Source organism: Mya arenaria, chromosome 2 (genome assembly GCF_026914265.1).
Source record: "Mya arenaria isolate MELC-2E11 chromosome 2, ASM2691426v1".
Classification (NCBI taxonomy): domain Eukaryota; kingdom Metazoa; phylum Mollusca; class Bivalvia; order Myida; family Myidae; genus Mya; species Mya arenaria.
Genome location: NC_069123.1, coordinates 28,113,459 through 28,128,231, shown reverse-complemented (window position 1 = coordinate 28,128,231; position 14,773 = coordinate 28,113,459). Strand labels below are relative to the sequence as shown.

General features: G+C 33.1%; 1 protein-coding gene across 1 annotated transcript in view; it reads right to left on the bottom strand.

Moving 5' to 3' along the window:
• LOC128218013 (transmembrane channel-like protein 7) overlaps nucleotides 1–12,512 on the bottom strand; it is a 46,741-nt gene extending 34,229 nt beyond the window's left edge. Inside the window, exons 1-3 of the mRNA XM_052925541.1 lie at nucleotides 12,346–12,512; nucleotides 8,917–9,095; nucleotides 5,460–5,605 (exon numbers count right to left, since the gene is read on the bottom strand). Coding sequence (XP_052781501.1) covers nucleotides 5,460–5,605; nucleotides 8,917–9,051 — 281 coding nt within the window. The 5' untranslated portion in view covers nucleotides 9,052–9,095; nucleotides 12,346–12,512. The remainder of the gene's footprint in view (nucleotides 1–5,459; nucleotides 5,606–8,916; nucleotides 9,096–12,345) is intronic.
• Nucleotides 12,513–14,773: the final 2,261 nt, after the last annotated feature.

The following is a 14,773-nucleotide window of genomic DNA, read 5'->3' as shown; positions in this document are numbered from 1 at the left end:
TGCAAACATTTTTATATATAATGCAATGCAGATATTCCAGTGCAAACATTTTTATATATAATGCAATGCAGATATTCCAGTGCAAATATTTTGATATATAATGCAAAGCAGATAATTTCCAGTACAAACATTTTTTATAGATAATGCAAAGCGGATATTCCAGTGCAAACATTTTTTTATATAAAATGCAAAGTGGATATTCCAGTGCAAACATTTTTTATATAAAATGCAAAGCAGATATTCCAGTGCAAATATTTAGATAAATAATGTGAAGCAGATATTCCAGTGCAAACACTTTGATATATCATGCAAAGCTGATATTCCAGTGCAAACAATCATATATATAATGCAAAGCCAATATTCCAATGCAGAAATTTTTGCCAAGGAAAATATTTGATTTTTATATTAGTTTTGTATCAAGCCTTATTTTATAAAAAAAAATTATGGAAACCAAATTCGAAGGGATTAGCAAGTAGAAAGAAGCTTGTACCTTAAACCACCCATCTATCATAATGTAGGTAAGGTCATTGAAGGCCAATCAAATTTAGTTTAAATTGTGGATTTAAAAATATAAATTCTTTGGCGACTTTAACTGTCACATGGCAGCAAGGGGCGTAGCGTTGAAATTGATACACCTAGTAGTCCCCTCATACAAGGGAGGTCCAGGGGCGTGCTCCCCTGAGAGACATATAAATATTACTCTAAGAATGTTTTTGACAATTGAGCAATAGTGGGAATTAATTTTTCTCAAAACGTGGTCCTCAAGTGCCAAAAAGACTAATCAGCATATTGAATGAGAGGGCTGATAAGCCCATTGACTCTCAATTTAAGATAAATTGGTGCTATGATTGTCTCGTAAATGTTGTCCACACTTAAAGTAATGATAACATGTTTGTACTGGATGTAGCTTTTACAGCGGACATAATACTCATTTAAGTTAAAGAAAGAATTTTCAAGGGGACACTCAGAAAAAAGTACCATAATAACAAATATATTCCAACAATGTTCTATCAAAAACTCCGCAGTCACAGTAAACTCAAACATTCATCTGTTGCTGCATTTCTTTAATCGAACAATGAGCATAACTCAGCAATTATTCAACCCAGAATTATGGGCCTTGTTTATATATACATGTGTGTATTGTCGATGAGAATATGTCAGTATCAAGTAATTATTTAAATCATTTGAAAATTGTGAAAATCTGGTTTTACTTATGGCAAAGGTAAAGCCTATGCACCCAGCAGACAACGACACAAGGCTATGAAAGACAAAACAATATAAAAATTCTGACAAAAAAGAGAACTAAAACTTCCTTCAATAAAAGATTACGAAAACTGATAATTACATAATTATCTGTTGACCTGATGCATTAATGACCCACATTTCCTAACGACTAATTGAAATTCAATTGCGCATCAATAAATTACAAATGCCTTCTTTAGAAAAGAAGTCATTACCTGTAGTTTTTGAAGCTTACTTATGAATATCAGGGCCTTAAGAAGTTGACACAAGGCTTATATCTAATATTATGTTAAGAACAGAATACTGTTTAAACACAACTTTACTTAAACAAATTGATTAAGAACACTGCTGCGGCATAGAATTAAGCCATTTCTCGCTCACCGCCAAAGCTTACTGCATGAAGACTGGAGTAAAGGCTTTTTAGCATTGATAAAATAAATTATTCAGACAAGATGCCAATGCAGCAATTCCTCATTAAAGCTTGATTATATTTTCGACGATGCAATTTTGCAAACCTAAGATTATAAAGCCAGTGTCACCTAGTTTTTTTTTTAACCATGAAGACCGATATTTATACCTATCAAAAATATCATCAATTTAAATAACCTGATCAAATTTCATGAAGATCAATAGTGAGTTTATTCAAATTGTGTGAGGCAAAATTAACATTTAATAATCACAGCTTTGACTAAAATATAAGTCCTAGAGACCTAGTTGTTGACCCTAGATGATACATCAAAGAAGCAAAATATAAAGATCCGAAAAATATAATCATTGACTGTGGTGCTGACAGGTCAATGGTATGTGTGCTAGTGTGACAAAATGTGTGCTTGTGTGTACCGGTACATGTATGTGTGCTAGTGTGACAGAATGTGTGCTTGCGTGTATGTGTGTAAGTATGTAAACTTACCAAATGTCATGAAAATTGGAAAATTTTATTTGCTTAAATTCTTTTTTACTTTAATGTAACTAAAATATCATGCAGAAAAAACTTCATGTTTTTTTTTTAATTTAATGACATGGGAAACTCATTTCCTATTCGATGAAACACACATTTTTATTTTAAGCCTTATTGTGAGCATTATTATTAATATTAATATTTATTATTAATAAATGACAAAATTAATAATTAATTTTGTCATATTTATTATGTTTTTTTTTCATTTCCTTACTTTTAAAAGTTCTTTCATCAAGCAAGTTAAATTGTTGCTTATCTTAAAAAAGTGAAATAAACTTCAGTATCATAAAAGATGCCCTTTAAAAAAAAAAAAAAAAATTAATACGAATTGAATGAATGTTCATTTTCTTAAATGAACAAAAAATTGTTATCGAGTTATTCATACATTTGTGTGCAATGTTTATATATTTTACTAAAAAAGGGGCTGTTTGAAATGGTTCCAAACAAACCAATTTTTATAAATATGCCAATAATAATTCAATGTGCCCATAATCATTTCATGTTTCCATAAAGATATTTTATACTCTTACAATATTGACGGAAATTCAATTAAAACTTAAGTTACAGATTACGTTAAATTTGCATTTATATAGATAACAGCCTAACCATGAATGTTAAGGTACAAAAACAGTACAACATTTTCCCCACTTCTTTCATACTTCACACAATAAAGTCATGCCTTAGGCTATAAAAAGAAGCATGTTTACATGTGTATTCCTAGTCTCTTGGACACAGCAGGGTTAAGTTAAAATAACAATATATGGCGAGAGCAAAAAGGTTATAAAGATCATAATCGGCAATACACAGTAAGGAAGTATTTCAAAATTTCCAGTGGTTCGATCAATGTAAACTATCGGATCAGATATTCGACACTCGTAAGGAATTATGACGTATGGTTTAAATAGAACAATTGGCATTGGAACGAAACTCGTAAAAATATCTACTTAAAGCATTAATGTATTAACAGCAGGGGGTTTATAAAAGTACAGAACAAATCCATTTAATTTATCACACCTTCGGGACACGATTCTTCTGCTATATATAATGTCAACTACCCTATATAAACTTTGTTAAATTCTTGTTTTAATTGTTACATATTTTATACATTTTAAGTTAGAAAGTCGTATATAACAGCACAATTGTTTTTAATCTAAAACTGGTCATCACTTGTACGAAGTGGAATATTTCAACAGTTTTTTCCAACAGTGTTTAAGGATTGGAATTTTAGTGAATTTAATTTTTTTACCACAATTTCTACAAATCACGTTCTCTTGACTTCTAAAATGATAAAATACAATAGAAAACATTTAAAAACTTCTGACAGAAACAACCAATTTAGTCATTACTTTTATGTAGTAGATTGTACAGCTGTTTTCAATGGCTAGTATAGAGACAATTTGTGCAAAACACTAAAATGACCAAAAATAAACCAGCACCACTTTTAAGGGATTTGGCAGGGCCCTTTGATAGGGGCCAAAAAAGGGAAAATACTAACATTGTTTTCAAACCTTTTATTGAATAAACTCATCAACATATTCATGAATGGCACTTATTGATACAATTGCTGAATGCCAAGGGGTCAGTGCTCTTCCAAAAACATTGTTTTTTATTTACAGGCAGGCTTGTCAATAAGTTTTTGTTGAACCGACTGAAACAGAAAAGTAGGCGTCCAGCTAGGGGGATCCATGGGTATGCCCCCCCCCCCCCCAGGAAAATTTTGAAATTCAGCGCTTCATTTCCTGCATTCTGGGAGTAATAATTAACCCTTTACTTCATAAATACGCAATTTTACTTATCTATCCATAGCTTCATAGATACGGAGATCCACGCTTTATCGATAGCTTCATAGATACCTTATTCTACGTACTCGTAATGTAGGGTCATTCATTTTCATATCTGTTGCTTGTTTATTTGCTATAAATTCATTTCCACGAAGTGTAAACATCGATAAATACAATGCACTCAAAAAAACAACAAACCCTATGTTACTATTTTAAGAATTTTGGAAAATCGCGAAATAAGGTCATTGGTATCAAAGATGCTTAAAACGTTGACTGCGCGGGTTTGTGGGCATTCCTGTCTCGTGTTCCTCGAGGAAATTAACACAATGCTGCAAGTTATAATTAACTACCAATAATACAACTATATTTTATTGATCACGCGCAGGTCATGGTTCAGAGTCGTGTCAAAATGTCGGCAATGTTGAGAAACAAAAAATCGTCTACTGCGTCTACAAATACGCCAATCGTAAGATAATGATTCAGATTATCGGAAAATTTTAAACCAGTCAAGGCGATGCTCTAAATATCGAAAAGAGATGTTATAGGCGAAAAGGGCCGTTTTTAGCGGTAAGGAACATTTATAACCAAAAGACTTGCGATCAATTTTTTTTTTCTTCTGAATTGGAACTGGCCCAAACTCCATTTGAACCGTCCATTTCGGCTGGCGCCCAGTTCTTATTGACAACCCTGTAAAGGGGAGATCTTTACCTGGGTAGGTAAAAATACATACTTTTTCAGGAGGGGAACTTTTGGCCCCAAAAAAGGCCGAAAAACCCCACTGAGCACACATACTGTTTGATTAAACTTTCAAATTGATATGTCTGAGTACTTTTTAGTAGTCAGAATACCCATTTAAAAAATAATGGCCTTATTGACCCATTTTGGTCAGTTTAAGCATTGTTAATTTGATTTTGCAAGAAAATATTTCGATATGATTTCTGGCAATCGCTTCGCATTTAACTGAAATTCTTGATTTTACAATTTATAGTTGATAAGTTGATGGCCCCTCTGTCTGTAAAACTAATTGGTCCCTGAATATCTGTATCACTATTGCTCTATGAATGTTTGACATTGGCCCCTACATCTGGCCCCTAAATGTTTGAATGATTAAGGCACCTATATCTGTACGACTATGGCCCTATGTCTGCATGACAATGACCCCTTAATTTTGATGTGACTATGGCCCCTATAGTTGTGTAACAATGACGCTTTTTGTCCCTGTGACTATGGCCCCTATGTCTGTATGACTTTGGCCCAGATGTCTGTATGACTATGGCCCAGATGTCTGTATGACTATGACCCCTATGTCTGTATGACTATGGCCCCTATGTCTGTTTGACTATATGGCCCCTATGTATGTATGACTATGGCCCCTATTTCTGCATGACTAAAGCCTGTCTTTCTGTATGACTATGGCCCCAATGTCCGTATGTTGTCTGTAAAAATAGGACTCTTTCTCCTCATTCCTGATTAATTACCTCATATCCTTCTTGACGGACATGGGGCGGGGCATGGCTCGGATGAGTTTCATGACGTGATCCCTTTCCTCATCTGTGTCGATCACCATGTCCCCAAGGCCTAGTTTCTGCATGGCGTCATTTACTTCTCCATGCGAAGGTTCAACCTATGTGTAAAAATAGTGTTGATTATATTTACACAACAGGAATAATAAAATAGGTCGAACACGCGCACTCCCATTCATAGGTTCAACATACATGTAAAAATGGTTAATATACACAACCAACATACTGAATCATAATGAACTCGGGGAAAAGATATTAATAACAATGTTAACAGTCATATAATATAACAAAATAGGTTTGTTTCCTGTTTCGGACCAGGGCTAAAAACTGGCAATTTGCCGGTCTGGACTGATTTTGACCAAGCCAGACTGATTTCAGTTTCAAAAAGTGTAAAAAAAATCGGCCCGAAATTTATTCAATTTTTTTTTTTTCAGTCCAAAACGACTACGTCAGTAAAAGTTGTAGAAATTGTAAAACACAAACATTTATGGGTCATTCAAACATTCAAAACTACCTCCCATAGGTAATAAAAGTGTCTTAGTTACCATCAGACCAATGCGACCAGCTGCTTTTTCTGCTACGCTGATCACTCTATATAGCCTATCTGTTAATTAGCAGACGCTTGCAATCGGTCCAATCACGTGTATTGGTAGGTCGCAGAAGACACAATTAAACAAACTATGTGTTTATTATGTGCTTGCAGCTATCCTGATTAAGTGTTAAAATCGGTCCATATTTTGACATGGCAATATGCTATGTCGTCGTCGATCATTACATGATATATCCGTTTGTTGATTACCAAACTGTTAATTTAAATTGTAATCAAGAACCATTGCTGGTTAGAAACAGTTTTAAAGATAAATGCATTTGTCATTGTTAATCAGCGAAAGCATTAAACATCTGAATTAATTAACCTAGTCATATATAGGCGACAGGCTTAATTAACTACATAGTCTGAAAGCTAAGTGTGCCGCTTACGTCATTTTAATTCACAGTAATGAAAAAAAAATCATTGTTGATATCACACTTAAAGGTTGAAGCTCCGATTATAAATCTAGATATATATTATTATTCAAGGTTATCAGTTGAATGTTGACCCACTGTAGAAGCATTTAGCAAATAAATCATATAATAATGTTGCACTTTTTGTCGTCTGACCGCTTCTCGCCGACCACAGTTAATTACGATCGCAGTCATTCTTGTAAGAAACGCGGCAGAACTCGATGAAAATCTCATTTGAATTAAGCTTGTATCTATCACTATATGAATCAGCTATGCTGGCTCTAGATCCCTCTAACGAATTGCCACACAGCGAAAAAATATTGACAGAAAAGACGTCGCGAAAATGTGTGACATTTTTTCCATGTAATCAAACTTATGAACGGGTCTTTCTTTTTTTTTGAGGGGGGGGGGATTTTTTTTTTGGGGGGGGGGGGCTGTCGCCAGGTCCCGACCGATTGAGGTACCAAACTTTTAGAAGCCCTGTTTCGGACTATCTTAAAAAAAAATTCGCCCGATCCTAATTTTTTAAAGCTATTGGACAATCGTTCTGACATTTATTATTTTGGACCTTTTGACAGTACATCTTTTTGGTAGTTTCTTGTTTCCTTAAGATGCGTAATTGAATAACTGGCTAAGGTCACAAATCCGAACACTTTTTGAGGTTTTTCACAATTATCTTGGAGAGTTTTTGTTGTAGTAAGTAAAAATTGTGTATGAAACATCTTTGGTTAATGTGACAACATCTGTCAAAGTACAGATTCACGATCTCATCAATTTTATGTCGAAAATTGTCATTTTATGAACAGTAAATCATCCTTCAATTAATGCTATGGAGGGCACAAATACCGAACACTTGCAAAGCGAAAATACACGGTCATACAATTATAATTAATAAGTTATGCTATATTAAATTAACACTTAGCTGCAAGTTATTTATTGTTTCCGATGATTTTTTAAACATGCAATTCAAATGTAAAGTGTGATTTCTATTTATGAATATCTTGAATGTAGGTCAACATAACTGCAAAACCTAAAGATGGACGTCATTCCCCCATGTGCTACATTTTGATCTTTAAGCATATAAACATTGAATGGCATTTTTTTTGGAAAAAAACTTAACAAAACAAGATGAAACTTTGTAAGTGTGAACTGAAGGCAAGCCTCTGTATTGATCTAAATCATCAAATAATCGATCACGGTAAACAAACGCTTGTTTTAGCCGGTGTTCGGGATTTGTGCCCTGTTGGGAAATGTACCGTCAACCAGTATAGGGCACTCTAAAGTAAGTATTTACCAAAATTTATATCACCTGTTTCAAGTGAGACAATAGCATTCAGACACATCGTTTAATTTAAAATACCTAAAAATATCATTAAATAACCTTGACCTTCCTACGCTATTCTTTACGGCAATGAAATCAGAAACTAACTATTTTATGTTTTTGCCTTAAATGATATAGCCTTTGAATCTATCTAAACGCTAATCAAATTAAAAAAAAAATCAACAATTCTTAATATTCACTGTTAATAAAAATGAATATACAATTGAATTTAAACTGATCAATATTCACTTTATCAACAATCTTTTTGTTATGAATTACAAATTGAGCTTCAACAGACATATTATATTTCAAATTATGTACCGTCTGCAAAATAAGACAATTTTATTTTATATATAAGGCATGTGGGATATTATCAATAATCCAATATATTGCACTTATTTTGAAAGAACAGAAATGATTTGTATCGAAACATAGAGGCATATCAATATTTTCTTTATTATAAATGGTATATGTATATTGCGCTTTATTAATGTGTAGTTAACGTTTCTTCTTGAAAAAAAGACAAAATACCCATTTTGTAAGACAATAAATGATAACAGTTAAAATTTCAATAATCATGGCGGTCTATACATGATTATTGTAGGTAAAGCGGTGACAAAACAGAATTGCAAATGCGTCACTGAAGAACAAAGACATTAATAAAAATACATCCTATTCACATCTTATCAAAATATCAAAACAAATTGATAGTGAAAACAAGGTTAATTTTGCGTTACCTATTTCTGAACTATTTTCACTTAACCTATCATAATACACCATTGAAATATTGTGAAATGTCGTGATACCTTTTGCAATACACTATTGAAATATCATGATACATTTCACAATAAGCTATTGAAATATCGTTATATATTGCAATAAGTTTCCGACTACCCTGTCGAAATACAGGGGTAAATTTTATTGAAATATTGTGGTATGTTTTTAATCACGCTGTTGAAATATCATGATATATCATGGTTTGTTTCAGGACAGCCTGTTAAAATATCATGATACCTTTTAGGAAACACGTTTGAAATATATTGCAATACTTTTTCTGCCAATAATACCCATCTCTGTTGTATAATATACCTTGTTTGTTGGTATAACGGACCTACGTCTGTGCACTGCCTGCCTGTCCTTCGACATCTTTTTACGTCCCATCGACATACCGAGATTGGAATACTGCGCTTCTTTACTTGGTAGCGTGGTATTTGCCTGTTCCATAGTGTTCCGGTACACTTCTTGGCCTGTCTTTTGATAGACCGCCCCTAGAGGAAGAATAGATATACTTAATATACATATATGACAGAATTTTTATTTTCCAATCTTTAATAAGATTATTTTATACTTATAAAGAGACTTTAATTTTAAAGTAGATTAGCAATAAGATAATCATTTGCAATACAATACTAATTAGTCGCTATCAGTCAAAAATCACTGCCTGCTATCATATAATGAAAACAGCCACCAGTATGATAAACATTCACATGTATTTACTGTTATTCAATTATTGATTTTTTGACATTTCCATTGTTAATGGCATTGAGAAATGAAAATAACATTTAATGACAATAAAAATAGTTAACAACACTCAAGCCCCAATTTCTCAAAAAATCTTTAAAAACAACTTAAGCATAACAAGCCTAAGTAGTTTAGCCATTTAGCAATAAAATATTTAACTAAATAAAAATGTTTTATTGTGATTATCATAGAAATAATTGCACTTAAAAAAGTCTTAAAACTAAAAAACTTTTCACAAACATTTCACAAATTTACACCAAAATAGAATTAGTGATCTTTAGCTTGATCCTACTTGTTCGAGAAATTGAGGCCTAAAGTTAATTCTAAGAATTGAATGTTGAAACTGATTTAATATCGTCAATATAATTGACAGTATCTTGCTCAAACAATGACCTATTCTTTTAAAACCTCTTTAAAGAAGCAGAATTGGAAGACATTTATTAATTAATTCTAAGTTAGATCATGTTTCCGGCAATGGAATCCCCTGACAGATTTACAATTAATCATTATAAAGTGCTCTCTCCCTAAGGTCCCTAAATGCGATCCCATGAAAGTTGTCCATAAACTCTTTCGATACACCAAGTTTGGTCACAATATGTCAACCCTAACTAAAGTTATTCTGAACAATAGGCGAGTTTGACGCTGGCCCGCCCAAAAAAATCCCGCCCGCACGAGTTCACAACAAGGTTTTTTATTCACTTGTGAAAACTTGGTTTATAAACACTTAAAACAATTACTTAATGATGGAAACAGAGCTGATTAATTCTTAGTTTGTAACAAATTAGTCCTCATGTTTCATTAATAAGTCTTCAGGCCGATGGAAATGCTGGACAGATTCACATTTAATCATTTAGAAATTAAGGCAATTAATCTACATCAAAAAAATCAGTAAGCCATTTTACAACAGAAAAGTTTAAATATTTTCTACTAGTAAAATTATAATGTTCCCGGTCTGCCAACAAAATAGTGTAGAAGACCAAAAATAAACACTACCTATGCAACTTTATGACAATAAATATGGTTTGCAACGGAAGTTAGATTCTAAGAACTGATTGCTGGAATTGATTTTGTGTCATCATAACATGTGACGTTTACTTGCTTCGACAATGTTGTATTCTTTTCAGAAACTCTTTATAGAAACATAATTGGAAGCCATTGATTAATTCTTAATTGGTAACAAACTGATTCTTAAGTCCATTTCCGGCTACCACGGTACTTTCTTCCGTTACACCTTTTACATACCGTGGGAAAATTAGATAACAATATCTTCTTTATATGAATATGCATAGGGCGCAGGTCTTAGACAACTCTTCTTCCAATAAAATCACATGTTTAAGTTATATTCTCTCCAATAACCCTCAACTTTCAGTTGTCTCCGCAGTTTTTAAGTGGTCTTAGTGGCGTGTTTAAAATTAGAAGAAATCAGGCAGACTGCGTTCAATTTGAGCCAAACTTCTTTCTTCTATGGGAAACACGAAACCAGGTTTTCAATGATGGACAGAACTTCATCCTTTAATGTAAGATTCAGCTTCAACTGTTTTACCTAACTTTAATAACTTATACCTTGATCTTGACCTTAGGGTCCTCAAATGCATTTCCATGGTCTTCCATAAACTCTTCCAATATACAAAGTTTGGTCAAGATAAGTCAAGTTATTTAGTTTCAACCGCTTTTCTATTTTAAGTAAAAGTGACCTTGACCTTGACCCCAGGGGCTCCAAACACAATCCCATGAAAGGTCTCCAACACTTTTCCAAAATACCAAGTTTAGTAAAGATATGTCAACCCTAACTTAAGTCATTCAATACTAACCATTTTTCTATCCTTAGAAACAGTGACCCTGACCATGACCCTTGCGGCTCCAAATGCAATCCCATGAATACCAAGTTTAGTCAAGATATGTCAACCTTAACTAAGTAAAGTTACTCAGTTTCAACCATTTTTTTTCTTTTTTGAGTAACAGTGACCTTGACCTTGACACAAGGGGTCTTAAACGCAATCTTATGAAAGGCATACTTCCTATATACAAACTTTGATCAAGATATGTCATTAACTGTAACTTGATTTATTCAGTTTTATGGGTGAGTTTGACGCTGCCTGTACACCCGCCCGCCAAACTGCCCACCCACTCGAACAACACTTTACATCATTCTAGTAACCTGGTTTCACTTTGGGAAAACGTGGTTAATAAATCCAAAAAAGGTTTGGCTCCACCAATGGGATTGCCGGAAATATTCTGATTTGATTATCAAGAAAAATGGCGGAAAACAACCACCAAATTTCCATTAAATCATCAATTGATTTTATTAAGTGGGTTATTTAGAAGTCCGTGCATGCGAGGTGGTGAGTTTATTTTGTTAATTGAACTATTAAATCAGCAGTTGAGCTGTGACCAGTTTTACCAAATGATGCACTCTTACTCCCAAATAAGATTTACCACAATTAATACAATTGTTTTGATTTATCGAAAAGGATGGATAAATGTCGAAAACAATGGTTTTTATGAAGGATACCAAGTATAATTCGAAAGAAAGGTGCAGAAAACATGGTTTTTATACCTTATAAGACTATAGTAGATCACAGTAAATCTTTTAGCATTCACCAATCATTTTTTTTTTTGGCGTTTTCAGCTATTAAATACACAGTTACAATCTTGTTATCAGTAATTAATATTTTCCATAAATGCATTATTTAGTAAGTAGTTAAAGGTTTATCATTCAAAATTTATGTTTGTTATTCATGTGTATATGTATTGATTTTGAATAAGAATGTCACTTTATTAAGTAAAACAATAATATAAAATAACTTAAAAAATGCATTTTATTTAAAATTATCTTTTACATTATTATGTATTATTACGTATATTGTGTTTCTCTATGTGGCACAATTTGAAAGGTTGTTATTCTTTTTAAAACATGAGGAATTTTATGATTTACCCTTTATAATATATTCACAAAAGAAACTTAAATAGAGTTTATCAATATCTTTCTTTACTTACTTATATAAAAGAAAAATATCAACAATTAAGAAATCCACAAGATATTTAAAATAGTAGCTCCAAATTTGTTGTCTCGAAAGCACACATAAATTTGCCAATTTTAATTAAAACAATTTTTATGGATAAAAATGATATACGTCTGTTGCCAACACTTGTATTAATTTCTTAATCTGAAAGTCTGAAAATTGTTGGTAATATCATATATATACAACCAGATGCAAACGAAAGCAAAATTGATAATCTTTTAAGTCATTTAAATGGTTCTAGCTCTTACATTACATCCATTATAATACCAATAATGGTTATGGCAAATTCTATAGAAAATCTCTTTCATATTTAAAGTGATGAATGCGGCCTATGTCAATAGTGAAATTCTACCTTCAATAAATAGCATGAAAAATATACCAATTCTTCAATAATGATCTAGAGCCTATTGTTATCCAAAAGCTATTTTGGGGAATTTTATATATATGTCAACAGTTTATTATTCCAAAATGTTTGGGTCATATTATGGGCTGATGCATGAAAAGTGTTTTGAAATAATTTTATTGATTTTTTGGCTAAACATTTTATTTTTTTTCAACATCAACCAATATATTATAATTATAACATATTAGCCAAGGGATTAAAAAATGTTGTTTTTTTGGTATCTGATTTTTTAAATTCTAAAAAATTCATAATGAAATGTAAGATATAACATATTTTGGTAAATATTCCATGCTGGGCAGTCGCCAAGTAACACAGCTTTTTCATTAAATTCTCATTTTCTGACATTAAATCTATTGATATTGTTATTATTGGTTTTCAAATGATAAATCATCAAGATATTTTCACTAGTGGATTCATTAGGAGGGGTCCACGCTGTGCGTAACAAAGATATTTTACTAAAAAAATATATAAGTTATCTTTTATTCCAAGTTATGAATGCAGAGTCAAAGTTTCATTTGATGATCCGAAACAAGGGGTAAACATACGGAAGCCACATTTAAGCCAAACTAGAGCTGTCACAGGAGTGACGAATATCCCCAAATGCCACCTGGACACAGGAATGGCAATCCATTCCTTTGAAAAGAGGCCATAACTCCAAGGTTACTGCACACTGCATCTTCTTTTATCATGCATGTATTGTTTGTCCGGAAACCGTTTTTCTATTTTCGTAACAGTGCACAAAAACCTTTACTCCACTGGCCCCATTTTCAATCACAAGCATTGTCTTCACAGAGGCTGCCTATACAGCAAGTTTCGTCACAATATCTCATGCCCAATTAAAGTTGAAGCAGAAACCATTTTCTATTTTTAGTAACAGTGACCTTGACCTTGGCCCCACCAGCCCCAATATCGAACTTGACCTGTATCTTCTGATGTTACACCTGTGTACCAAAAAATGTTCAAATCTGTCAAGCCTTTCATGAGTAATTGTCCGGAAACCATTTTTCTATTTTTAGTAACAGTGACCTTGACCCCACCAGGCCAAATATCGAACTTGATCTGTATCTTCTGATGTTACACCTGTGTACCAAAAATTGTTCAAATCCGTCTAGCCTTTCATGAGTTATCGTCCGGAAACCGTTTTTCTTTTTTTAGTAACAGTGACCTTGACCTTGGCCCCACCCGCCCCAATATCGAACTTGACCTGTATCTTCTGATGTTACACCTGTGTACCAAAAATTTTTCAAATCTGTCAAGCCTTTCATGAGTTATCGTCCGGAAACCGTTTTTCTATTTTTAGTAACAGTGACCTTGACCTTGGCCCCACCAGCCCCAATATCGAACTTGACCTGTATCTTCTGATGTTACACCTGTGTACCAAAATTTTTTCAATCTGTCTAGCCTTTCATGAGTTATCGTCTGGAAACCATGAAAACCGACAGACCGACCGACAGACCGACCGACGACGGACTGACAGACCGACTGACTGACAAGCTCACTCCTATATTCCCCCTCAAACTTCGTTTGTGGGGGTATAATAATATATTTTGACAGATGTGATTTTGCAGCAGGATAAGTGTTTATACTTAGACATCAAAGTAAATGTTGCTGACCCATATTTACACTGGTCTGACCTTATTTTTGACCCAAAATGACCCATATACAAACTTGTTCTAAATCTTATGCTGAGAAAAATTCTTGTTGAGTTTCTGGAAGAACACTGTTCTTAAAAATTATGCTGACAATTATTCTCACCAACTTCCATGAAGATAAAATAAAAAACTTTAAAAAAATGGTTAACGACATCCACACAAAATGTGCTGCCAGCCCTTAGTTACGGCCTGGTTCTTCCAAATCTATAAACAAGTGGGTTTTTTTATGAAAAATCTGGCTTATGATTTTAAGACATTACAGTATACGAAACAGCCCATTATTATACATATGACACTGCAATTAACATTGATAAAATGAAGCAGGCTCAGAACAAAAAAAATTCATT